Below are 27,593 nucleotides of genomic sequence, written 5' to 3'. Positions count from 1 at the left end.
GGCAAAGATTCCTTTCATAAAAACATGAGTTTAAAAATGACACTTCCCTCTCCAGACCTAATAGCCTGTTATCTCCAAAGAAGTATAGTGAGCTATGTTAGTTTGTTCACATGCATGCATGCACACACCTACACATACATACTCTCTGTCTTTCTCTGTCTCGTCAGTCTATAAGGTGCAGACCTACCTTGCTATCAACTTGTCTCCAGTACAAACAATATAATCTGGAACTGTTACCCTGTCCAATACCCTATGTTCTAGTGTACAGAGTAGAAGAGTGGGTAAGGAGGAGACTGAGTCATAATCTTATCTGTGCATTTGCTACCAGGTTAGGTAATGGTGGGAGGGTGGGAAACTCAATTTTATTGCATTTCTATAGTTAGAGTGCCTTTCTTAAGATCAGGAGGATAGTTTTTGCCACACCTTTGGTGCTCTACTTCAGATCCATCATGTTTAAAGTATGTTTATTCATAAAACAAAACAAAAAGGGATCATCTGGTTCTGGAAGACTATAATCTCACCTAACCAATGTCTGCAAGATATCATTACCAGTTTCACACTCAGCATACTCACATTCACATTCATGTGCATTATATTTTCATTCACATGTGCCCTATGTGCAGTAAAGTCTTTATCCATCTTTTCCTTTCTTCCTACTTCATAATAGCTTATCAGTTTTGAGAGAAATTGAATTTAAAATGCATTTGTCGTCTTAAAAACTGTTACCACTTTTTGTGGCATTTCATTTACTTTCTGAATTTTTTGATATTTGAAGATTTATTTAATAAAAATCAATAAAATGGTGCACCTGAGACACTAGAACAGAATCTGTTGGATTCTGCATTTCCCCTAAACATAGTAGACTCTGACCTGCAGCTTTTTTTAAAAGCTAAGATAAGGAATGAAGCTGAATTGTCATAGTATTTGACCCACACAAGTTAAGTTTGATTATTGTATTGGGACGTAAAAAGAAGGAAAAATTCTTTAGGGCCATTATAAGATAACTAGTCAGCTGGGAGGCTATTAGCTACAACCTGAGCATAGCCAGTGACATTTTTTCCCAAGTAAGCTTCTTGCAGAAGTGTTATGATTGTTTTGGGTGCTAATGAAGTCCAGCAACTAGAGCTGATTACATTTTTCTCTCTCTCAATAAGAAGACCCTTCCTTCCCCTGCTTCCCTTAAATTCTCTTTCTTCAGTTCTAGAATGCAGCAGAATAAATCTATAAGACAATAGGTGCTCTGTGTTTCTGTTGTCATCTACATTACATTTAATTGTTGGTTCAATGTACAATTAAATATATATTATGCATCTGACCAGATAATTACATAGTATACTATGTAGAGGCCTAACATATAGGTAGGTGACAATTAGCAACATTTTAGCTTTGAACTTAGTTGAGTTTTAATGAATAATGCTTTAGGTATAAGTGCTGGTCTTTTGACAGAACTTAGTGATAGCATTGGACAATGTCTGATATTCATGTACTGTTAACAATTGATAACCATTTAAGATGATTGTCTTCATTACCTGTGTCTGTAAGGTTCATTCAGATTAATTGCTCTCTCTCCTATGTATATATAAACATAGAAGTATGGTTGAGCTTCTGTTGTATTAGTAACAGAAAAAATACTGAAAGATTTATACTGGGAGATTTATATCAATATTGTAGCCATGCGGGGTGGGAGGGGGAACCTACACCACATACTTGCAGGATGATTTTGTTTCAGGCTTCAGCTATTATGTATTAGGGGTTTCAATTAGCAAGAAGAAAATTACTCATACCAGCTCTTAAACACTACATGTTACAATACTGTTATGCATAAAATTGAATAAAACCATAGAAAATAAAATGCATGCACTTTTTTACCTGCCTTCTAAATAACTTTTGTTGTGTTTCTATGTTGGGGAGCACATAAAAAGTGGAAACGGGGAGCACATAAAAAGTGGAAACAGGGTGAGATCACTAAAGATGAATATACCTCCTCTGCTCGTGCTTGTAGGGTGGCAGTTAGGCGGGCCAAAGCTACCATGGAGCTGAGGATGGCAACCCAAGTAAAGGACAACAAGAAATTGTTTTTTAGATATATAGGGAGTAAAAGGAAGGCCCAGGGAAGAATAGGACCCCTGCTAAATGGGCAGAAGCAATTGGTGACAGATAGGGGGGACAAGGCTGAACTCCTCAACGAGTTCTTTGCCTCAGTGTTCCTAAGTGAGGGGCACAACAAGTCTCTCACTGGGGTTGTAGAGAGGCAGCAGCAAGGCGCCAGACTTCCATGAGTAGATCCTGAGGTGGTGCAGAGTCACTTGGAAGAACTGGATGCCTTTAAGTCGGCAGGCCCGGATGGGCTCCATCCGAGGGTGCTGAAGGCACTGGCCGAGGTCATTGCAGAGCCACTGGCAGGAATATTCGAATGCTCGTGGCGCACAGGCCAAGTCCCGGAGGACTGGAAAAGGGCTAACGTGGTCCCCATTTTCAAAAAGGGGAGGAAGGAGGACCCGGGCAACTATAGGCCGGTCAGTCTCACCTCCATCCTTGGTAAAGTATTTGAAAAAATTATCAAGGCTCACATTTGTGAGAGCCCGGCAGGACAAATTATGCTGAGGGGAAACCAGCATGGGTTTGTGGCGGGCAGATCGTGCCTGACCAACCTAGTCTCTTTCTATGACCAGGTTACGAAACGCCTGGACACAGGAGGAGGGGTGGATGTCGTATACTTGGACTTCAGGAAGGCCTTCGATACGGTATCCCACCCCATACTGGTGAACAAATTAAGAGGCTGTGATGTGGATGACTGCACAGTCCAGTGGGTGGCGAATTGGCTAGAGGGTCACGCCCAAAGAGTCGTGGTAGATGGGTCGGTCTCGACCTGGAAGGGTGTGGGCAGTGGGGTCCCGCAGGGTTCGGTCCTTGGACCGATACTCTTTAATGTCTTCATCAGCGACTTGGACGTGGGAGTGAAATGTACTCTGTCCAAGTTTGCAGATGACACAAAGCTATGGGGAGAAGTGGACACGCTGGAGGGCAGGGAACAGCTGCAGGCAGACCTGGATAGGCTGGACAAGTGGGCAGAAAACAACAGGATGCAGTTCAACAAGGAGAAATGCAAAGTGCTGCACCTAGGGAGGAAAAATGTCCAGCACACCTACAGCCTAGGGAATGACCTGCTGGGTGGCACAGAGGTGGAAAGGGATCTTGGAGTCCTAGTGGACTCCAAGATGAACATGAGCCGGCAGTGTGACGAAGCCATCAGAAAAGCCAATGGCACTTTATCGTGCATCAGCAGATGCATGACAAATAGGTCCAAGGAGGTGATACTTCCCCTCTATAGGGCGTTGGTCAGACCGCAGTTGGAGTACTGCGTGCAATTCTGGGCGCCACACTTCAAGAAGGATGCGGATAACCTGGAGAGGGTACAGCGAAGGGCAACTCGTATGGTCAAGGGCCTGCAGACCAAGCCCTACGAGGAGAGACTAGAGAAACTGGACCTTTTCAGCCTCCGCAAGAGAAGGTTGAGAGGCGACCTTGTGGCTGCCTATAAGTTCATCACGGGGGCACAGAAGGGAATTGGTGAGGATTTATTCACCAAGGCGCCCCCGGGGGTTACAAGAAGCAATGGCCACAAGCTAGCAGAGAGCAGATTTAGACTGGACATTAGGAAGAACTTCTTCACAGTTCGAGTGGCCAAGGTCTGGAACGGGCTCCCAAGGGAGGTGGTGCTCTCCCCTACCCTGGGGGTCTTCAAGAGGAGGTTAGACGAGTATCTAGCTGGGGTCATCTAGACCCAGCACTATTTCCTGCTTATGCAGGGGGTCGGACTTGATGATCTATTGAGGTCCCTTCCGACCCTAACATCTATGAATCTATGAATCTATGTTATATAGACTTAATGATGCTTCTGGATGGGTGTACCCTGAGGCTACTTTAGAACATGGTAAAAACCAGAGAACCTGGTTTTCTGTTTCCCATGGAAAAACAGAGGAAAATGCACATTTTCCCCTTTACCAAAGGAAAACGTGGATTTCTCTTTATAACAGAGAGACCTGTGGATTTTGCAGTTTTGCAAAGAGCTCTCTGCTGGCTGGCAAAGGTCCAGGCTGCTGGGGGCAGGGAGAGAGCAGGTGGAGGAGGATCAGGCAAGGGGCCTCATGTGCATATAGATCACATGGCCTCCAGGCAGCCTGGACAGCAGCTCCCGCAGGTAACTGTGTGTGGGGGGGGGAGAAGGGGGAATACTGAGGCCCCCAGAGGGAGGAAGGGAGGGAGTTCAGCAGTGCTGAGACTGGGGTTTGGGGCTGCCACCCAGCCATGAAGTATGTAGGACTTGGGGTCCGGGGCTGCAATGGCCACAGGACCCCGGCAGGGAGTGGAGCATGGCTTCAGGTGACTTGTCTGGGGCGTGAGGGGTAGGGCCAGCTCCTCACCACTGCTTGCATTCCCAGGGGGAAGGGGGGATCCATGCTCCCCAGATCTGTATGGGCTCTAGCTTCCCACCCTACTGCCCTCCCTTGGGGTCTCCACAGCCCAGCAGGTGTTACCCAGCACACCAGGGCAGAGTGGGGCTGTGCAGGGAAGCTGCTTGCCACTGCAAGCTCCACACTGCCCTGGTGATGCATCCCATGTGCTTGGTAGTAGCAGGGGTGGTAGTGCAGGCTTGTGACCTTCACTGCTGCTGCATACACAGGGTGCTGTTGTGGGGAGTGAGGAGCACCAGCAGGGCCAAGGGAACTGGGGGGGGGGGAAGGGCAGGGGGGAGTGAGGGGCCTTTTATTTTAATCATGGATTTGGGGGGTTTCATCAGAGAAATTTCATTTTTTTTATCAGAGAGTTTGTGATTTTTTTATCAGGGAAAACCAGGAGCTTTGGTAATAACAAGAAATAAATTGAAAGAAAGATACAGCTGGAAATCGGAGTACTAGATTTACTCAAATATAAAATTACCTTCTCCCCCCCCCCCCCCCGCAGTAATTAGACATTAGGTGTGGAAAAAATGTATATTTGTTATAATTTTCCAGGTAAAGAATCTAATTATTGGAGGTTTGCCTTGAATTTGTTCACCTCCAACTGCTACAGCAGGGAAAAAATCTAGGAGGCCAGGTAGCCTCCTTGCCTTCTGCCTTTCCCCAAATGGTTCTTTCACAGCCCTTTCACCTTCCTTACTTTTAGAGCCTGCTTTCCCTGAGCGCACAGAACTGAAAAGCAAAATTGAAAACACTGACCTTAAAATGAAACACAGCTGTAGTTATTTGCATATAGTATCCATAGACTTAATTCATCCAGAATTGATGCATTTTGCCTTTTTTGAAATTGTTGCAAGTTCATAGATTCATAGATGTTAGGGTCAGAAGGGACCTCAATAGATCATCAAGTCCGACCCCCTGCATAGGCAGGAAAGAGTGCAGGGTCTAGATGACCCCATCTAGATGGTTATCTAACCTCCTCTTGAAGACCCCCAGGGTAGGGGAGAGCACCACCTCCCTTGGCAGCCCGTTCCAGACCCTGGTCACTCTAACTGTGAAGAAGTTCTTCCTAATGTCCAGTCTAAATCTGCTCTCTGCTAGCTTGTGGCCATTATTTCTTGTAACCCCCGGGGGCGCCTTGGTGAATAAATACTCACCAATTCCCTTCTGTGCGCCCATGATGAACTTATAGGCAGCCACAAGGTCACCTCTCAACCTTCTCTTGCGGAGGCTGAAAAGGTCCAGTTTCTCTAGTCTCTCCTCGTAGGGCTTGGTCTGCAGGCCCTTAACCATACGAGTGGCCCTTCTCTGGACCCTCTCCAGGTTATCCGCATCCCTCTTGAAGTGCGGTGCCCAGAATTGCATGCAGTACTCCAACTGCGGTCTGACCAGCGCCCGATAGAGGGGAAGTATCACCTCCTTGGACCTATTCGTCATGCATCTGCTGATGCACGATAAAGTGCCATTGGCTTTTCTGATGGCTTCGTCACACTGCCGACTCATGTTCATCTTAGAGTCCACTAGGACTGCAAGATCCCTTTCCACTTCCGTGCCACCCAGCAGGTCATTCCCTAGGCTGTAGGTGTGCTGGACATCTTTCCTCCCTAGGTGCAGCACTTTGCATTTCTCCTTGTTGAACTGCATTCTCTTGTTTTCTGCCCACTTGTCTAACCTGTCCAGGTCTGCCTGCAGCTGTTCCCTGCCCTCCGGCATGTCCACTTCTCCCCATAGCTTTGTGTCATCTGCAAACTTGGACAGAGTACATTTCACTCCCTCGTCCAAGTCGCTGATGAAGACATTAAAGAGTATCGGTCCAAGGACCGAGCCCTGTGGGACCCCACTGCCCACACCCTTCCAGGTCGAGACCGACCCATCCACCACGACTCTCTGGGTGCGACCCTCCAGCCAATTCACCACCCACCGGACTGTGTAGTCGTCCAAGTCACAGCCTCTTAACTTGTTCACCAGTATGGGGTGGGATACCATATCGAAGGCCTTCCTGAAGTCTAAGTATATGACATCCACCCCTCCTCCTGTGTCCAGGCGTTTCGTAACCTGGTCATAAAAAGAGACTAGATTGGTCAGGCACGATCTGCCTGCCACAAACCCATGCTGGTTTCCCCTCAGCATAATTTGTCCTGCCGGGCTCTCGCATATGTGAGGCTTGATAATTTTTTCATAGTTTTTTCAAAGTTTTAGCATAGGTATCCTGTAAACTCTTAAGCAGTACTTTGGCACCTACTAAACTATGCATAATATTAGTCCAATTCAAAAGGCTCATGATTTACCATATAGCTCCTTGGGCAGGACTCCAGCAAAATCAACAGTGTTTCAAGCCATATTAACCCCACCATAGCTCTGCACTGCTCAACATGTGTGTATACTCCAGATATCCCCCCAAAAAAGGATGTGTGATAATTAGCCACCCACTCATGGCTGGACCTGGATGTTCTTGTCATGAATCCCAGGGTACTCCAAAAATGTTTATGCAGATGAAGTGCAAGGCAACCCATCTGGCTTCATCCCATGGGGGATGAGGACACACGAATTATATGTGACTGACTGAGAGAGGGGGCGACAAAGGAATTCTGGGTTGAATGTTTGGGGCTCTGTTTGGTGATGGTTGACAAGCATTTGAGGCTAGTGAAGAAATAGGAATAATTGGAAATGGGAAAGAAAGGCTCAGGTTAGCTGCGGTAGTGAAGAGGAGATCAAAATGGATTCTGTGTAGTGGCATACCGTGACTTGGAAAAAGAGTTGGTGCTTAAAGGAACTGTGCTTAATCGGCATTACCATATATCTTACTCAGATGTGCTGCACTAACTTATCCTTCTGGTCATCATCATCCTCAGCCATCCCTCACAGTTGAGGATGTTTGTATTCCATGTTTGCTTTATCTGTGGGTCCAAAGATGGCTGACAAAGCTGATCTGAGATTGATGGACTCTGTTGCAATTTAGTAGAGGTGTGCAAAGTGGGCCGTATTCAATTCAGATTCAGCCCGATTCAGGGGACAGTGATTTGATTAACTGATTTGGGTCACTTTTCTGATTCAATTCAGCCAAGTCCAGTTTATCCCACTGAAAAAAAGAAGCATCAACAACAGAACCAGCACCATATGTATGAAGGTTTAGAGGACCATTTTCTAAGTATCAGTTAAAAACCTCAGAATGAAAAAAAAAAAAAAAAAAAAAGCAAATATATATATATATATATTCCAATTGGAATCTTTCAGATAGTAACAATAGAAATATGGACCTGGTATTTCAGATGCAACTCTGACAACTTTACATTTATTTTGTGATATTTCATATTCTAAATATCCAGTTTCAATGAAATCAAGTATTACTATCTTACTATTGCTATTTTTTTACCTCTCCTCTAGTAATGTCAGCAATATAGCATCAGTTTCCATGAAGAAAAGAACATGAGGTTATTTTCTTCAAGCCACTTGTTAGAAATTAAATTGAACATGTTGTTTGAAAATATAATATACTGGACAGTTCAATTCAAGTTACCTCTGCTGAAATTAATTGCTTAAGCCAATTGCACACCCTGCATTTTGTTCATGCACCACTTGAGCATGTCATTTTAGTCATTGTACCATTTTATTTTTCTTGTTTCTCCTCTTTTTTATGAGAAAAGTTACTGAAGCTTTGTGAGACAATATTAGATTGCTACAAAACAATACAAAAATCTGCAAGAGAACAGTCTTCTGAAAAAGCATATTACATGCTGCTCACTACCAATGGTATTATGCTGATGAAATCCTGAAAGCTAAAATCTATACCTGTACATCTGTTTGAAGCATAAGAGAAACATGGGGACCTAAAGCACAATAAACCTCAGTCCATGTTGTGCTTCTAATTGTATTTTATAAAATATGGTTTATAGATATCAGGTAAAAATGGGAAAATAGTAGGGAAAGCTATTTGTAAAGATGCTGAAACTTTTAAGTATTGATTCTCTTTAATGATAATTTCATGACTACTTGTTTGCTTTTTGTTAATATTCACAAAAATGAAATTTACAGGCAACCCCTGCTTAGTGCTCTTAATTGGTTCCTGAAAAACCAAGCTTTAAACAAAATGAGCGTTAAGTGAAACCAAAAGTATCTGATGATCCAAGATGGTTATCACAAGTGTTTTTAATGACCCAAGATGGCAACCACAAGCATTATAATGAAACTCACTGAGCGCTAAATGAAATCAGGTATCAATTTAAAATGAGCATTATAGCCAAATAGTGCTAAGTGAAACAGTGTTAAGCAGGGGTTGCCTGTACTGAGATGCCTGTGGGAGGATATGGGAAGAGAATAGCAAATGCATATCTACCTCTATGAATGCATATAGCTCTAGCTAGTGACACTGGGCAACAATCCTGCATGGATCTGTAAGGTGGAAAGGAAAGAAAGAAAATTAACAGCATTTAGAAAAAGCAAAAAGGAGGCATGGAAGGACTTGTTGTTATCAAATGGGACTTTTGCAGTACATGTGTATTGGATACATGGCTAATTCAGAAGAGGTGAGATCAGCAGTTCTCAATATTTTTGCACTCAAAGAACCACTCCTTAGACTTAAGGCTCCCCCTGAAAATGCAAATCACATTTCATCTTTACTCATTTTTTGGCTATGAAAAATGAATACACTAATTCTTCTTTTGCAAAGAGCTCAGAAAGACCACAACAGGTCAGAACACTAAGGACTCTTATTCAAAATCCCTGGGGTTATCTTGTGAATCATGGGTAAGTACCTGCACACTGAACACTGCTATATTGTACAGCATCCTGTGGCACAATGCTGTCACGCCACCATACTATAGTTGAGAATCACTGACAGAAGCTGTTTGTGGAGTGAAGCTTTCTTTCTATGAACACAAGCCACATAATTTCCCATTGCTTCATTTTGAGGTGACTTTTATTATTATTGTTTCCTTTAGAGTTGTCATTGACAGAAATTGCTTTATTCCAGGAAGATCTCTATCATAACTCACTGATGGATCTTGAGATGACTTAAGAGTCCAATCCTTAAATCATAGATCAGTCTGCACAAGTTACAGGTCCTCCTGTAAGGGAGAATAGGGTGCAAGCTGGGATTCCTCTCTATTTCGTTCCTTCACTTTCTCTTCTCTGCATTGAGAGCAAGATGCTTTACTTTGAAATGGTACCACTTGATTAATGTTGCAGCATCATTGGAATCAGTTGGCAGCCAGCTCCTTCCAGCTCTTGATGTCAACATCCATTTTCTTGAGGTATGCCTTTAAAGTGTCCTTTTAGTATTTCCTCTGGCCACAGCAGGATCTCAAGCTGCTGCTAAACTGGGAGTAGAGCATTTGTTTTTGGAGTTGAGAATCCGGATTCAGCACACAATCTCCAGTCCAGTGAAGTTGGTGCTTGAGGATCACCAACTCAGTACTGGTACCAATGGTTTTAGTAATGATGCTGGTATTTGTGCAGCAATCTTCCCATTTGAAATGGAGAATTTTCTGGCAACATTGCTGGCGATACCTCTCCAGGCTGTTGCGATGATGATGGTAGGTCACCTACACTTCACATTCAGAAAGAAATGTGGGAATGATGACAGCATTGTAGACTTGGATCTTGGTTTCTTTACAGAGATTGTGAGGAAAAAAGACACACCAAAGTAATTCCCCAAAGGAGGCATTTGAGCGCTAGATCCTTTGCTGGATATCCTCATCAATGTTCATTCTCTGAGAGAGATGGCTACTGAGGTAGGGAAAGTGCTTTACTACCTCCATGTTCTTTCCTTCAATGGCATTTTGGGTAGGAAGGTCACCTTCATGGCTTTGGGCAGGCTAAAGAACACTTTGTCTTCTCAATGTTGAGAGAGAAACCCAAAGTTTGGTAGGCTTCCCCAAAGAGTTCTGGCATGGTCTGCAGATTTTCCTCAGCATGCACAAGGATAGCTCAGTATTCAGTGTATTGAAGGTTAGGGATGGCTGTTTTGCAAACTTTGGTCTTTGAGCAAAAGTATCCAAGATTAAAGAGCCCTCAGTCTGTTTGATATTCTATGTCAAGTCTAAAAGGAAGGCAGTCCTTAATAAGATCCAGGATAACTTGAATAAATGGAGAATAGAATTGGGGCAATGACGCATTCTTGCTTGACCCCAGTTTGGATGACAAATGGATCTGTCTCCAATTCCCTACATACGATTGTCACGGTCATCTGTTGTGAAGAAGCCTCAGGACCTTGATATATTTTTCAGGACATCTAAATATGGCCAGTGCTTTCCACAGGGCTTCAGAATGATGGAATGAAAGGATAAGTGAGGTCAGTAAAGGCCATATGCAGGTCCTGATGTTGTTCCTAACACTTTTCTTGGATCTGGTGGGCAACAAAGATCATGTGATGGTCTGAAACCACACTGAGATTCCAGTATGACTTCTTCAGCAAGAGGTAGACTATTGTTCAGGAGGATGCAAGTGAGGATTTTCCCTGCTGTGGAAAGGAAGGTGATACTTCAATAGACATGGGAAACTTCCAGAGCTCTAACATTTCTGTCCCTGTGGGGCACTTGTATGTTGGCTTGACTGCTGAGCTTTCTCCTAGCTCACGTCGGATATCAGAAAATGCATCACATACTCCTACTTGCCTACAAAGCTGAATTTTCAGTCTGCTTTCCTGGTTCTATGAAACCAGGAATGTTTCTTTTACCTTACATTCTTCTTTTTTCTGTGTGATTCCTTTGTGGTATTATCCCCAGAGTGTGGATTTTTTGCCAGGAGACAAAGCTGCATCAAGGGAAGTTCCACATGGGTCTTCAACAACAGATCCAAGAGTGGGGCAAGAGGGGTGTGGTCACACCCTCCTTTGACTGTGCTGCCTATGTGTAATGAGCTCTGAGCTCACTGCCTGGTGCCCCTGCTGGAGCTCCACGGGCACAATGAGCTTACCAGATGATCAGCGTGAGCTCCAGCTAGAGCTTTCACTTTTGTGGGAATCCAGAGCTGAAAGGGAGAGCACCATTGCTATCCACACCTCTTTTCTTCTGCTTGGGGGTGAACAGCAGTTGTGCTCACTCCCTAGACTCTGGAGCTGTCTGAAAGTGGAGCTCCAGAAGAAGCCCATACTAGCCCATACTAGCCAGGCTGTGAGCTCATAAGTCGCTGCTCATACCCAGAACTGCTGAAGGTGGCATGACTACACTGCTGCACCCCTTCTGGATCTGTCCTTGAGACTTTTGGTATAACTCCTGATCCTATTTAGGGTGACAGTATAAAGCCCTTTAGAGATCTAGGTCACTTGACAGTAATTAGATCTTCATGTTCTTTTTCAATATTTTGTGGCTATCAGCAGAAACTACTATCCGAAACCCATGTCATACAAGCCAACTGATTGTGTGTCCCAGCCTGGGCATGTCAGCACATTAGAGTAAGTTCTTACTTGCTCAGAGCATCAGCACCTCAAAACTCAGTACATTTACACTTTATAAGCCTATTCCCAACTGGGCAAATAAGGTTTAAGTTATCAAGTACCAAAATGCTCTCGCAGACAATGAACACCTCCAATCTAAGATACTTCTCAAATAGATTCATGAAAGACAAGGTTATTAAGAATACTTTTTGTTGTGATGAGAATACAACAAAAGAGTCTGATTGTCCACCCTTCAGCTGATGCGAGTCCCCCTACAGTATTTTCTGCTGAGAACTTTGTTTGTATTTAGGCATGGACCAGCCTTTAGGGATAAAACCTTAAACCTGCCTCATTGGGAGGGGGGAGGGAAGGGATAGAACAGAACAGTGTGATCCATTGGAAGAAAACAGGAGAATTTCGTTATTAAAGTACCAAATTGAAATACTAGGCTAAGGTAATTACATTGATTAGAACCGTCAGGCAGCATTTCTTGTGGGAGGAGAGGTAGGGGGACTCCTTTTCTAACTTCAGTAAGAAAAGTACCAACTCATTTTTTTCTGATTCCCTTGAAGTGTCTGACATGAAATGTGGTCAGTAGGACAGGGCCCTCAAATGGCCCCATAGAGGTTCAAAAGAGAGAGGTCTTGAAGCCAATGGAATCTTCTGTATGGCTTCTTCTAGAGCAGGGGTGGCCAACCTGCGGCTCCGGAGCCACGTGCCCCTTTTCATAAGTTAATATGTGTCTCCTTGAATCTTTGCACAAGCACACGGTAACCAGCTTCCGTGTGTTTGTGCAAAGATTCAAGGAGACGCATATTAACTTCTGAAGAGGTGCATGTGGCTCCGGAGCCGCAGGTTGGCCACCCCTGTTCTAGAAGAACATGAGCTAATGTGAAACTTCTACTGAACTGATGTCTTCAAAGGAGCAGATTATCTGTGGGAATTTTTCCCTTACTGCTAGCAGGGAATCCAAGTATTTTTAAATCATGGGTTTTGCATCTTTAAGCACAATATAATGTGCTTATTGAGAAGAGAGGAAAGGAGAAAATGTAAGATATACTAATTAAAATTCCTGTGTTTGCTTATCTTCTGCTGCTGGTCTCACTTCAGGATCCAACAAGAATCAGAACCCAATGAATTGCTTAGGCATTCTTCCTGTTGAAAAGTTTGGGTCATTTAATCTTAGAAAAGAAAAAATGACTTATTTGGGCAGATGTAGATGGCACTTGAGGATAACTTTTGACTTAGGTAACAATTCTCAAACCAAAAGTAAAACATCCAAGTAGCAAGTAAAAGAAGGAATAGCCAATACCGCATAGTTCAATCCAGAAGAAGAGTTTTGTTTTGTTAAAATATTTCAACAATTTTAAGTAGAAATGCATTGATAAGAATAGTGACCTGCTCTCGGACAACAAGAGCAATCTGTATTCAAAGAATAAATTGTTTTTCTATGGCTGTAGTAGTTAAAGAACTATAGTCACAAGAATGCACAAAATGTGTCAGTGCCAAGGACAGGAGTACAAGCTGATTCCTTTATAGAGAAGATGTTTTATATTTTCTGCCTTTACATGCACAGAAAATAATTTCATGATTTAAGATCATTCAAAGAAGCTGTACACTTCCAGAAATGATGTTCTATTTATTAATCCCTAATAAGTTCCTTTCACTTCACATTTTCTTCTGGAAATGGGAATGTGGTACTCCTTGAAAGCCGTTTCTCTTATTTTTAGTACCTTAATTACCTCCTCTTCAACAGAAAGTGTAAACAGGTGTGAAGACATCCAAAGGCAATTTCAAAATGTGGCTATCTTTAGAGAGCCAGCAATGCCTGATGCATGCCAGACTGTTGTAAATCAGCAATCAGCTCACAGAGTCTGAGAGTGAAATAAGTAAAGGGAAAAAAAGTCTTGATGCTCTCTGCAGGAACCACTTTAAGCAGATTAGGGGTCAAATGCATTTACAGAACAGTAGGGGAGGAATCTTATTCTGTCACAATGCCCTCCTGGAGAGTGCTCAACCTTAGGCGTTCTCATGCTGCCCACCTGGAAACTCAAAATGAAAAAATAATCCTTTCAAGTAATTTTGTCTTTGGGACTAATTAAAGTGTATAGTGAAATGTGGGAAGCAGAACAATGTTGCCTAGTCTCTGGCTGTCTGGCATACCAACCTAGGGCCTGTGAAGAAAGTAATAAGTTGCAGGACAGAGCTCTGGCTAATGAAGTCTGAGGATAATGCAGAAGTAACATTTTGGCTTGGGAGGCTGAGCTAAACCAGTTGATAGTCCTCCAATTAAAAGATGCACTTTTCTCTAACTTGAAAGGCCACAATAATTGTTGATTTTTGTTTGTTTGTTTGTTTGTTTTTAATCAAATTATGTAAAAAGATATATTTTCAATTACTGCTTCACTTGAAAACCTGTTTAAATCTAATGTATTGATTAAGTTTCTAGTTCATGGTGTGATGCCAAACGTTCCCATTTGGCATTAGACTGCTGTGATATAAACTGATGGTTCCCTCGTGAGAACTGTTTTAATGGTGTTTGGCAGCAGGATGATTGTGGTGCTTTGTCGGGTAACACATGAAGCTGTTACTGTCATTTGCCTTGCCCTGCAGGAAATTGTCCTCCAGTTAATATGGACTGTAATGATAGAAGGAACAGATTTCTAAGGGAAAGAAGGAGAAAACCTACAGTCAGGTTTTTCAGGACAGTTATTTTTATGCCATTATAGCTAGTAGCTGAGGTAGGGAATAAGAAGAGTCCATCATGAATAAACAAAGACTATACACAAAATATAATGTAAAAACATATTTTTGCTTGCTTGTCTAGGTTGACTATAACTGCATCAAAAACAATGTTACGTGTATTGAAATTTATTTTTCCACAATGACATTATTTTTATTTGTGTTATGTTACAGAAACTCCACTTACTGTATGAAAGTGTCCATTTCGCTGACAGTGGGTGAAAATGACACTGGACTCTGCTACAATTCAAAGATGAAGTATTTTGAAAAAGCTGAACTTAGCAAAAGCAAGGAAATCTCATGCCCTGACATAGAGGATTTTTTAATTCCATATAGAGAGCCTGAAATTCTGTGGTATAAGGTAAGAAATACAGAAAGGTTTTGCCTTCAACAAAATCTTACGCCATGTTCTGCTGCATTTTAGTAATCTGAGCATTTTTCTTGGACACGATATACAACTTGGTTGGATTTAAGGTACATTAATAAATGATAAGACACTACTAGGGAGGGATGGGAAATAAGGTAAAGATGTGCCTTTTTCTCTAGAGAGAACTGAAGTGTTTTCTTGAAGCTGCATTATTTGGTACTATCCTACTTCCCATTTATTCATGTCACAAAGCAGCCACATGATTAGTGGTTCACTTTCAACTAAACCTCAGGGCTAAAAAAAAGAAAGTGTTGCCAGTCTGGCTTGGTGTGATGTGCATCAGTAAGGCTGTGTAGAAAAGCATATGGAAGAATTGCTTATACTATGCCATATTCCAGCTTGTGCTACTGGAACCCCCACTTCCCAGATGTAAAATTCACTCAAAAATATATTGAAAGTGCTGAATAAGAAGCCATGCATGTTATTACCTAAGTGGAAAATTCAGGTTGTGCCACCTAATGTTCATCAAGAATTCCACATTTTCCTAATTTTAGAGTGAAATACAAGTGAAAAACATACTAATCGGAGTTTGTCTCTTGTTCAGGCAACACCAGCAAGAAAAGGTAAATGTACCAATACCTCAGTTGTTGAGTGTTGCGTTACACTTAAAATATCTGGTGTTCTCAAGGATTTGTTGATTATTTTATTTTAGTGTTTGGCATTAATTTTCTGGATGGTTATTTCTGGAGATCACAACTTAGTTCTTATTGATATATGTTACAGCCTGCAATCTGTTCAATGCAGTTTCTATGGATTGTAGTTGGAAACGTACTCAGCACCTTTCAGCACTTTCTAGGCTCAATTCCTTAATACATATATTTTATTGGCAAGCAGAATAGTTCTGTCCTCCTGGGTAAATCTGAAATTAGTCTATGTTTAAACTGCTCTGCATTCTAATAATAATAATTTTTAAAAATCGAGATTTGTAAGTACTTGTAAACATAGAGCACAAGACTACATTTCTGATGGGAAGCAGGATATTTTGTATTGCCTTTGAAGAAGCATGACTCTCCCTTTTAAATAATGGATAAATATCGAATCAAAAGATTAATATGTTTGCAAGACCAGAAACTCTACAACAATACTTTAAAAGCATGAATCCATTTAATTTTGCACTTAAATTATTTGATGTAGGATGTCCTCCCCTCTCCCCTCTTGAAGCCAGGCCAATGCATCTTGTGTTTAAAATTCATCAGATAAAATGGATACAAGTACTGGGATACCCACTGGTAGAAGGGGCCCCAATTGGAACCTTAGGACCTCCTTCTTACTGAGCAGCATTTGTCTCATTAAGCCACACACCCTCTGGACCCACATATCCTCCCCTCCTGAGTGCCCAGTAGGGCCAGCTTCAAAAAGAGAGGTCAGGACAGGACTCTAGAGAATACCTAGCCTGTGGTGTAGTCTTTTTAGAGTTTTGGGTAAGAGTGACCTAGAATTTGGATTTTCCACTACCTGAGTAATTCTCCTCACTACTAGATTACTGGGCTAGGAGATAGGAGAGTCTTTCTCATACCTGCTAGTCATGGTTTTTCTCCAGTTAACATTTCACACCTTGCCTCGCATTATACACATGCCTGGGCAATTCTGTTTCTCCCCAGGCAGCTTCCCAACCTGAATATAGCCTATGGAGCATGCTCAGTAGACTGATGCAGAGTGTGCTGAATCCCAAACTGCATAAGTGAGCAAAAACTGAAGTTATATGGCTAATATATTCATCATTGTTGTACATGAAGGAAAAATATGATCTGGTTATGCTTTTTTGGTGTGTGCCAAAGGTCAGCCTAGATGGTCACAGGATTTTATAAGAGTCCACTTTATTAAACTATGAAAATAGGAATTAATTTCAGCATGAATGCAACGGATACAATTGCATCAATGGAACTTTAAAATTATGAAACATTATACTTTGAATAAATAATATGCATTTAGATACTAGTAAATGTGATTTCATCTATAGTAAGAGCATGGATAAATAAAACCTTTCAAATCAGATTTGAAAATGCTTTTAAGCATGGAGACACACCTGTTTCTGTTTTTATTTTGCTGCCCTTTGCTGCCCTTCATTTGGCTTAATTATTGCTGTACAGCAATTCCAGTCCGTAGACTGGAGTTTTCTGGTTATGTAATAGTCCCACCTGAGGCAATATTAAATTTAGGAAGGAAAGAACTTCTTCACACTACTACTTCAAAGCACTGTCACTATGGGAATAAATTTCCTGACTTCCTCTGGGCTCTAGGCAGCTATAATGTCAATCATTAATGTGGAATTCTAAAGACTTTTGTATTCTATCTGAATCAAAATTTGATTTTGAGGAGGCTCAGTATAATGTACAGTCACTGAGCTCAGGCCTTATGCTAAGACCCTTCCTAGGCTTCTTGACTGGGCAACACTGTCAATCATCAACTTATACTTAAAGGACTTAGTAACTGAAGTATTATACTGTCTTTGAACAGGAATGCAAAACAAAAACGTGGAGACCAAGTATTGTGTTCAGAAAGGACACTCTGGTTATTCAGGAGGTTAGAGAAGATGACATTGGAAATTATACTTGTGAGTTAAAGTATGGAATCTTTGTTGTCAGAAGAACTACAGAATTAACAGTAACAGGTAATTATATTTCCTCCCAGTGCCTCTTTGATATTGTTAAAAAGACCTTTTTTTATTTATTTAGGTTATATGTGTTGAAGTCATTTCATCTACCTAGCCATACATAAATTTTGCTGACATGGTTTATCTTTAAATACAGGACATATCTGAAGCAAATTACAAAATTCAAAGTTGTGTGTATAGCATTCTGAGTGAAATCTTGGTTTGCAGCTCTTTGAAATATCTGCAGTGAATGGGGACTGGAGCTTGTGTTTGATAACTTAGAAAGAATGAAGGTTAGGTTACCTATTCTACCTCTGCCTGAAAATTGACTGATAGAGCCTTTATATTTTTGTTGAATTTTTACCTTATAAATGTAACCCTTATAGAACTAATCTTTTATTGACAAAGTAAGTACTTTTTAGTAGAATGGAAACATGATGTTTATCTATCAACCTGAGCAGGAGGGTGGTTATGCAGTAGGTCAGTTATTTTGCAGAAATGTATAAATACCTGCAGTAAAATATTGCCCCATTTAAGTCAATGGCAAAACTCCTGCTGACTTCATTAATCCAGGACATTACTTTATTTTATATCCATCGTATTTCTCATGGACCTATAGCATCTATGTGCCTTGTAATATAATAGCAAATGAAAGGAGGGGGAGGTTAATTTTAATATAACTAATAAAACCAGAAGTATCCCTACTCAGACTATATCATGTTCCATATTTACTGCATTTACTATACCAAAAATATTTTAACTCAAATATAAAATGACACTGAATATAAGATGACCCTCCGATAATTAGATTCTATATATGGAAAATGTATAAATTTGTTATAATTTTCCAGGTATAGAATCTAATTATTGGAGGGTTGCCTTGAATTTTCCCCTCCCACTTCTACAGCAAGGAACATAAATCTGGGGAGTCAGGTAGCCCCTTAGCTCTTTATACTCCGTCCCCCTTCCCCACCCCTCCCCTTACTATCAGACCCTGCTCTTTCTGAGTACATGGAAGTGAGGGGGAAAAGTTGCATATAGGCAAATTACTACAGGTATCCATAGACTTAATTTGGGCAGAATTGATGCAGTTTACCTTTTCTAAAACTGCTGCAAATTTTTGCACAGGCACTCTGTAAACACACTTTTGAGCAACACTTTGGCACCTACTTATATATATTACAACTACACATGATATTACTCCAAAACCAAAAGGCGCATGGCTTACCATATAGTTCACTGAGTTGGGCCCCAGCAGAGTCCACAACATTTCAAGTCATGGTGATCCCACAGCTCTTCACTGCTCAGGATCTATGTGCTAATTATCCCCATACATGACTGCAACTGGGTGTTCTTGTGATGAGTCCTGGGATGCTGCAAAAATATATAGGCAGATGAAGTGGAGGGCAACTCCGGCTCTACCTCATGGTAGGGCCCACACTAATAGGCTGAGAGCGCGATTCTGGGGGAACTGTTTGGGGTCCCATTTGCTGCTCATTGCCAGACATTTAAGGCTGGTGAATAAATAAGAGTAATTGGAAATGGGAAAGAAAGGCGATGCTTAGCTGAGGAAGTAAAATTGTATTCCATGTAGTAGCTCACAATGATTTGAAAAAGAGCTAGCATTAAGGGGGTTTGTATGCAGTGGGCACTACCTATGTCTTATTCAGATAGGCTGTACTAACCTATCTTTGTGGTAGCTTCCCATCAGTATGTGGGTCACACGTTTTATAGTCCTATATAGTTGGTTGTATTTTAGCAACCTCCTAGTTACTTTCCATTACTAAAGCACATGCTGCTTTTGGCATAGCTTGGCAGATACTGTCATACATGAGGTTTCTGCATATGCAAATGTAAGATAAGGGGCTTCTGCAGGGAAAACTTTGTCTTGTATTCAAGTCAATATAGTATATGATGGTAATATATTCAGTTATACAATGCTAACTAACTGCATGAGGGGTAATTTTATATATAGTTTTATTAAACCATAAAAAAAATACTAGTGGTAAGTGTCCTCTAGGTACTTTAAAGTTCCACCACTTGGGGCAAGGTTTATCTTTGAGGTGTCTTACCAGTTCCTGTTACAGTAATGTGTGACTGCTCCACAGAGATAAAATGACCAATTTTCAGTCCTCTGGCATCCCAGGATGTGCCACCCATCCCCCCCCCCACCTCCTGCTTTGTGTCAACAAACTTTCCAACTATTCAAAACTGTACTGCCCAGGTGTACTAACACCAAGCCAGCTTATCTTCCTGCCCCCAGGGGGTCTGACCCTCCCTCCCCAGGGATTGCAACCCCATACAAGCAATGCAAGCAGCCAGCTATTACCAAACTACTGACCTTTGTCAACCACAGGCAATGAGAGGCAGAAAATCAACCAAGAGGAAATGCATTTCCTCACTGCTGCCACTCTCCTAGGGCAGCACAACCCCTGCTTCCTGGTTTTACAACCCCCTGCCTCCCTCCTGACCAAAACCCAATTCATTAATACTTGAGGCTTTTCTTATTTTTATTTTGTTTCTATATTGTTTAAGTCTTTAATTTTATTCTTTGGGGTTTATTTCCTTCATTTTGCTTCACTGACTGGATTCTTTCATTTCATACTGCCTCTCCCCTTCAACCTACTTCTCCCGTTCCACCCCTGCCTAAAAGAGGTGTCCTGGTTTCCCAGTCTTCCAGTAACAAGTCACCATTGTGCAGGCAGAGGTGATATTAAGCTTAATGTGTGACTGCTCAAAGCTCCTTTAAAAATTAAGACCACTTAACATTCCACAGCACTTACATGTTGCCCTGAGGCTATCCGAATGACACCCTCAATTTATGATTTGTGCCTCCTGAGTCTGGGGGTGGGCACAGTGACCACCCACAGGTGGGGGTGGTGGTGTTGGCAGTGGGGGCATGGTGGCAGCAAGAAGGGACCACCCGCAGGTGGCCGTGGTGACATTGGTGGTGAGGGCAGGGTAAGCAGGGACTGCCCACAGGCAGCCGTGGTGACATCAGTGGCGAGAGCAGGCTGAGCGGAGACTGCCTACAGATGGCTGCAGTGGTGTTGATGGTGTGGGGGGTGATGAGTGGCAACCATCTGCAGACGCCAGCAGCAGTGTCAACAGCAGCCAGTCTCAGGGGGTAAGGGCCATGGCCACCCTATGTATTGCCTATGGCCCACAGGCTAGATGTGGCCCATGAAGCATTAGAAGAAAGAATCAGAAAACAGGAGTATCTCCTTTTGAGTTTCTTGTGTTCCTCTACAAGTCCAACATGCAAACATACTTTGTGTCTATTAGTTAAATACTACATTTATAGTGTGCCCCAGCTGGAAACTGGGGGCGGAAAAGATTTCTAGTTCTATGAGGAATTTATTTTGTGTGCTAATGAATGCCAATATCCACTACCCTCTAAATGCCAGAAGCTGGAGGCAAGGCTTATACTTTATAATTTCTGTGTATTGGATTCATCAATTGCATATCTGGAAATCATACCATGTGTTGGCTTGAGAGAAATCAGGCAATCAATCACACTTTTCTTTAAGCACAACAACCAGTATCTCTTTATAATTTTTATTGTATATGGAATTGATTTATTTGGCCAGCAGAGGCAGGCAATTACTGCCTGGTGATTATGCTAACAATACATATCAATACCTATGTATATTTTGACTGACTTATATGAAGAAGGATAAAGAGAGGTCTCTTGTATTTGATTTACACTAGGAGGCGGCTGTCAATTATCTTCTCAATATATGATATATGCCCTTGGAAAGTACATAATCTTTCACGCCTTGGATATTTCCTCAATCATTGTGGAGCAGTGCTTCCACTGAAGAAAAAATGCACTGACAAAATTTGTGTACAGTCTTAGTTAGAACAGCCCATGACCACCTGAAAACAGGAATAAAATCATAGCAGTGTGACTGTATGTGTTTACATAAATAGTGGTAATGATAAAAAAAAATCATTAATCCTAGGTAGATGGGAGAGGAAAGCACAATGTTAATGATAAAAGGAAATTCAGACTTCCTAAGAAAAGGCTTGGCTGACTTTTAAAGGTTTAATAATGAATGCAAGAGAAGAGAACTGCATGATTTCCATCTCTGCAAATCATGGCAGATGCAAGAACCATTTGTTGCTGAGCATCTTATTAGGCTTATTTGTTTTGACAGTGTGAAGGTTACAGAATAATATACTGTCTTTATATTTTATGTGACTGAGCTAAAAGAACACAAATATAGTGGCATTATCAATTTTCCTCTTTTAATGCAGGACCATAGGCTATGGTCAATAACAATTTTATCATATGATTTGTTGTTCTGACTTGTGATCTCTTCTTGGTAGACAGAATTGCATGTTTTAAATGTCTTGCATTCTATCTAGATGCTGAAAAAAGAGAATGTATTTCCCTAGTGACACACCTTGACATTTTTATGAAATTATTTCTATTGGGCTTAAAACTGTTTTAGACCTGAATTCAGGAGTGAAGGAATAATTTGCATACCCTGAATGAAAGCAGAAAGTTGTCTTGGAAATCGAAGCCTTTTACTGAATTAAATAAAAATTAACTAGCTGAAAACAAAGGAACCATATGTCTTTCTGACTTCTACTCCTCCCTACATTAGGTATATAACTGCATGATGCATAATGTGAATGTATGTGTGGGTCTGTCTCTCAAAAGACAGTTGGTCTCTTTTTTTCTCCTCCTAATTCCTTCTTTTTGGGTTGAAAATTGTTTTTAGAACTATGAATTAGGAGCTCCATTACCAAGAGCCACAAGCAGACACCAAAATTCAAAAGGAAAAGATAGTTTAATCAGTGTAACAGCAAGACCATTAAAAAGGGTACCGGGTAATTAACACCTATGGAATGAAGAGTTTAGAAGGAATTGGGTACATTATAGTGAGCAATGAAGTCAATGGACTTCCTCCCTGCTTCCTGAATAGAAACGCTGCTGCCATTGCCAGACAGTTGTTTTTAAACTTTAGGTGTACCAGGAATCAAAGGGCACTGCAGTGTGTGTGTGTGTGTGTGTGTCTGCATTCACAAATTTAATACATTTGTGTTTTAGAATTTCTTCATTAGTCCTGTACTGTATTGTGTTTCCATCCAGTACAGATAAAACCTTTGCTACAACACTGAGCAAGCTGCTCAGCTAATGTAAATTAGCATTATTCCATAGAAGTTAAATATTAGCATGAGTAGCTCCGCTTGAACAATTTGCATTTGAAATCCATCTTTCAGACTGGCAATCTTGTTTTGTACATATATAGTTACTTTAAAATGTAAATTAGAAATAAATAGGTAGAAAATGGTCTTTTATGCATATAGTGAGATTAGTATTGTACCCAGTAAAACATCCTATGATTAAACAAGACAGTTGTTCAGATCTCATGATGACAATGATCCTTTTGATGTTTCAGTGGGATAAGTAGGAAATGTCAGTAGTTCCAGCATTATCTTCAAGCTTGGGACACCAAATCCCTGCTCCTCCACAGCCTTTATGCGATCTTGAGCAACTCAGACTTTTAATGTCTAAATTCCCTGTTTTGTAAACTTGGATAAAAGGGTGCAGACTGAAGCACAGCTCCCCACTGTAACTGAGAACCCTTTGCAGGAAGTCTTCTGAGTTACAACAATCCCTTGGACCAAACAGAAGTTCACTGTTGGTTCCAGTGGGGAGGGAAATCTAGCTGTTGGCTGCAAGCCTACAGCTGTTTTCGCCTGGCAATGGCCCCTGCTTCCTGTGAAGGTGCAAAGTTTTCAGAATGGGAGGGGGAAAGGGAGCAGAGCAGCTCATTTTAGGGGTTCCCTAGCCAGTGTTGGAGGGTGGGGTGAGTGAATTGAATCCCTCCCCACCTTTAACATATCTGCCTCACCCTCCATCAGGGGCTGAAAACCCTCCAGACCAAACTCCTTCCACTCCTTTTCTTCCCTCCCATTCTGAAAACAGCTCTAGGCTGGCAGAGAGAAGTTACAGATGATGCTCTGTTTTGAAACACCCCTCATGCAATGAGGCTGCAGATGTTCACCCAAGTGGACATTTTTAAAGCTGTCCGCAGCCATGTTTGGTCACGTTTATATACTGCTTTCGGTAACCTGATTGGGCTAAAATTGTCACTTCTGTCTACACCCAAACTTGCCTACTTATCAGCCATGAATATAATGCTATGATAGAAGGGTGTATATCCAGGGCAGGGTACATATTTTAAAATATGTAATGTCGATATATATACAAAAAATAAAATTCAGATTGCTTTGAAAGCTTCTTGGCTGGTAGTAAATTATAGCATTAGTGTAGGAGTACACTGCTCATTTTTGTAAAGGACTAATAGCCATAAATGCAAATGGAGAAGATAAAGTGTGATGACTTGAAACAATGTAAGTATGTCTGGATACGGTTGTATTTAACTTGTGAGAGCCTTTGAAGATCACTTTGTATTATTAAGCGTACTATGTTAACTTTGTGCTGTGCTAAATAGCACAGAACTTTGCACATTTATATAAATGAAGCAGTGTGTTATGGATCATGTTATAATAAAAAAAAAATCCTGTTTTAATAATTTTTATTTGATTTTTCAGAGCACCAATTCATGTTATTCATATGTATTTCTGTGCCACTCTGAATTGTACTTTCTGGGCACCTCAAGCTGATAATGAAATAAGCATAATAATTCTGTTATACAGGGAAGTATTACAATTCCCATTTTACAGTCAGTGACTATGAGGTGTGGAAAGGATTAAGGGATTTGTCTACTGTCACAAGGGAAATCTGTTAAAGCCAGAAAAGAATACAACTCTCTTGACACCTAATTCTGTGCTATCTATTTCCGATAATATTGGGTATGAATAGCATATTTTGTATATGTATGAGTATGAGCAGCATATTTTAATGAGGGTGAGCAGGGTCCCAGCCCCAGACACCAATTTAGAGCAGGCATCAGACTAGTGGCCCCCTGGAAGCCTATGACACAAGGCTGCTGCAGCCAGTGTGCAATGAGCCCATCCCTGGGCTGCAAAAGCCCAAGTTTGCACTGCTGTAATAGTGGCAGCCATCATCAGAGTATGGAGTGCCCAGGCCAGGCCAGGCCACGGCAGGCAAGCCTGCGCCCTGCAGCGGTCAGCATAATAGCCTTTCCTCCTTCTTGTTCTGCCCAGGATGCCAAAGCAACTCATTATTCCTCTATGGGTAATACTTTTGTATTATAAAAAAATACTATATATTCTTGTATATAACACACACCTTAAAAAAACAACCCTGCTGCTGGAAATTGTAGTGAACATTATATGCAAAAAATGTGGTAAGAGCAGTTTCTGCTTTACCATAGAAAAGTGACAGTAAAATCTGCATGCAACTCACAGGGAGAAGAACAGTGAGTAGCCTCAGGTCCTTAGCTGCTGCTACTCAGTTACTTACTACAAGGAAAGATCTTTTTTTCTTAGAGAGCTATTCCAAGTACTCTCAGCTTCTGCTCAAAGACCCCAGAATACCTAAATTATCAAAAAGGTGACACTCCAACTCTTGCTAAATCCTGTTTTCTCCATGGTTGTCTAGTCACCACTGACCTCCACATTTCACCGATGTGTAGGAGCCTTTGGCAGCATGCTTTTTGACAGCTGGTAGGAGAAACAAACAGCGGCACCCTTAGGGTAGCCATTTTACATCTGTTTGTTTTAGGTGGCACTTCCTTCCTTTCCAGTCAATAAGTATTTGTAGCTCTTGTTTATCCATCCCCTTGGCTTGGGGAAGGAAGAATAGCCTCACTAAGGCTTGATGGATGACCAGATCCTGTGTTTTGTGAACTGACAACAGTAATGCAGGAAATGAGACAACAGTGCAGAAGTTGTGGCAGTAAAGGTCCTGGCTTTTTATTATGGCAGCTTCTGCCTGATAGTGGCTCAGATATCTCACCACCACGTGTCTAGAATTGCGATTTATGAGCAGACACAAAGAAGACTGTGAACCCCCTAATCCTAAAGTTCTTTGTATTGATTGCAGCCCTAATTCTCCTTCTTCCCTGCCAAACTGGCTCTCATTGAAGAACCACAGTCACAGTTATTTGGTGTCTTGCTTGCTGCTGCTCTGAATACTTTCTCTCTTAACATTAAAGCAAAACCTGCTGCTCCTGTCTCAGAAAACGGAAGGAAAGCAAAGCCAATATTATAAAGTTCAGTTTTTTTCCTTCCATTTTCTCCATTTATATATGTCTTCTGTCCCTCCGTATGGTTTCCCATTACTTCCTCTTGTGTATTGCATAACTGAGTTTGAGAATAAATTAACCTTATTGGGATACAAGAGGTTTTTTTTTCCCCCAGTTGGCATGAGGGGGAAAAGCCCTTATTTTATAATAGTATACAAGGAAACTTCATTAAATACTTTGTCTATCATTAAACTGCTGCTAAAAGTACCATGTGCTTAGCACTGGAAACCAGCTATGAAGCAATTAAATGCAGCCAACAGTGAGCATGACTATAAAACGTATGGTCCACATTGGGCAAACATGCTGATGGGAACCTATCACAAAGATAGGTTAATGCAGGTTGTATGAATAAGACATATGACAGTGCCCATTAAGTGCAGTCCCCCTCAGTGCTGACTCTGTTTCAAGCATCATGTGCCATAGCATTGCACTCATTTTGACTTCCTCTTTATTCCCAGGGCTGAGCTCTGCCTTTCTTTCCCATTTTAATTTATTCCTGTTTCTTCACTGGCCTTAAATGCCTGGCAAATACCATCAAATGGGGCCCCAGACAGTTCACCCAGTACCCCCCTCTCTCAGCCTGCCGCATATAATTAGTGTGGCCCATGACACATAGCCAGACCAGGTCACCCCGCATTTCATCTGTACATACATTTTTCAAGGATCCCAGGACTCATAACAAGAATGCCCAGTTGTAGTCATGAGTAGGGGCTAATTGGCAAATACCCCACACAAAGGATATCTCTGGAGTACACACACGTACTGTGTGGTGGGTCACCATAGCTTGAAATGTTGACTCTGCTGGGGCCCACCTCAATGAAGTATGGGGTAAATCACAAGTCTTAGACTTTGGACTAATGTCATGCATAGTTTGTACTACTAATGTAGGAAAAGTGTTGCTCAAAAGTGTGTTTATGGAGTGCCTGTGCTCAAATTTGCAGCAGTTTAAAAAAAATGTAGCATGCATCAATTCAGGATGAACTAAGTGTGTGGGTACTATATATAAATTGCTACAGCCATGTTTAATTTCATGGTTATTGTTGTCAGATTTTTCCCTCACTTCTACATGCTCTGGGGCAGCAGGGTCTGACAGTACAGAAAGGAGGAAGGGACTGCCACGGGAAAAAGTTGGGGGACAGCAGAGAGCAAAGGGGCTACCTGACCCCCTAGATTTATTTTTCCTGCTGTAACAGTGTGAGAGGGACAAATTCAAGGCAAACATCCAATAACTGGATTCTATACCTGGAAAATTATAACAAATTTATGCATTTTCCATATACAGAATCTAATTAAAGGTAATCCATTTTATAATCAGGATTGTCTTCTATTTGAGTAAATACATTATTTAAAAAATAGCAGTGTACTTAGTGGTTTTGCAAGAAAATCTCTTTGCTAATGATGCTAGTGTCACACTTCTTACATTAGCTCATGGCTGTAGTCATTACTACTTTTTTAATACTGAGAATAGTGGTTTACTGTATTGCTTCATTGGATGTGTTCAATTTTTTTCTTGAAATGACTATATGATGTCAGCTAATACTTAGGCTGACCATAAGGGAATCCAGTGCCTGCCTACCTGCTTGCCTGGCACTTCATGCCACTGTACCACTCTGCCTCCCTGCCAGACTGCACCCCTGCATCTCTAGGACACTCATTTTAATTCGCACAAGCTGGCCAGGACAGCTTCTAAAATCCAGGACCATGCCAGCCAAACCAGGATATATGATCATCCTCCTAATACCTGTTGACAGTTTCCTGTGAGGACATATTTCCTATGCTTTAACTTCGAGTTTTCTTCAGTACTGCTAGG

The 27,593-nt window shown here is 41.5% G+C and overlaps 1 protein-coding gene across 4 annotated transcripts in view; it reads left to right on the top strand.

Moving 5' to 3' along the window:
- Positions 1-27,593, top strand: part of IL1RAPL1 (interleukin 1 receptor accessory protein like 1) — a 1,380,155-nt gene that overhangs the window by 860,741 nt on the left and 491,821 nt on the right. For all 4 annotated transcript variants that reach the window (XM_059720831.1, XM_059720833.1, XM_019486306.2 and 1 more), the window contains 2 exons: positions 14,749-14,935; positions 17,459-17,612. In XM_059720831.1, the coding sequence (XP_059576814.1) occupies positions 14,749-14,935; positions 17,459-17,612 (341 nt within the window). The remainder of the gene's footprint in view (positions 1-14,748; positions 14,936-17,458; positions 17,613-27,593) is intronic.

The sequence above is a fragment of the Alligator mississippiensis genome, chromosome 1, assembly GCF_030867095.1.
Source record: "Alligator mississippiensis isolate rAllMis1 chromosome 1, rAllMis1, whole genome shotgun sequence".
Taxonomy (NCBI): domain Eukaryota; kingdom Metazoa; phylum Chordata; order Crocodylia; family Alligatoridae; genus Alligator; species Alligator mississippiensis.
This window is presented reverse-complemented; position numbering and strand designations above follow the sequence as displayed.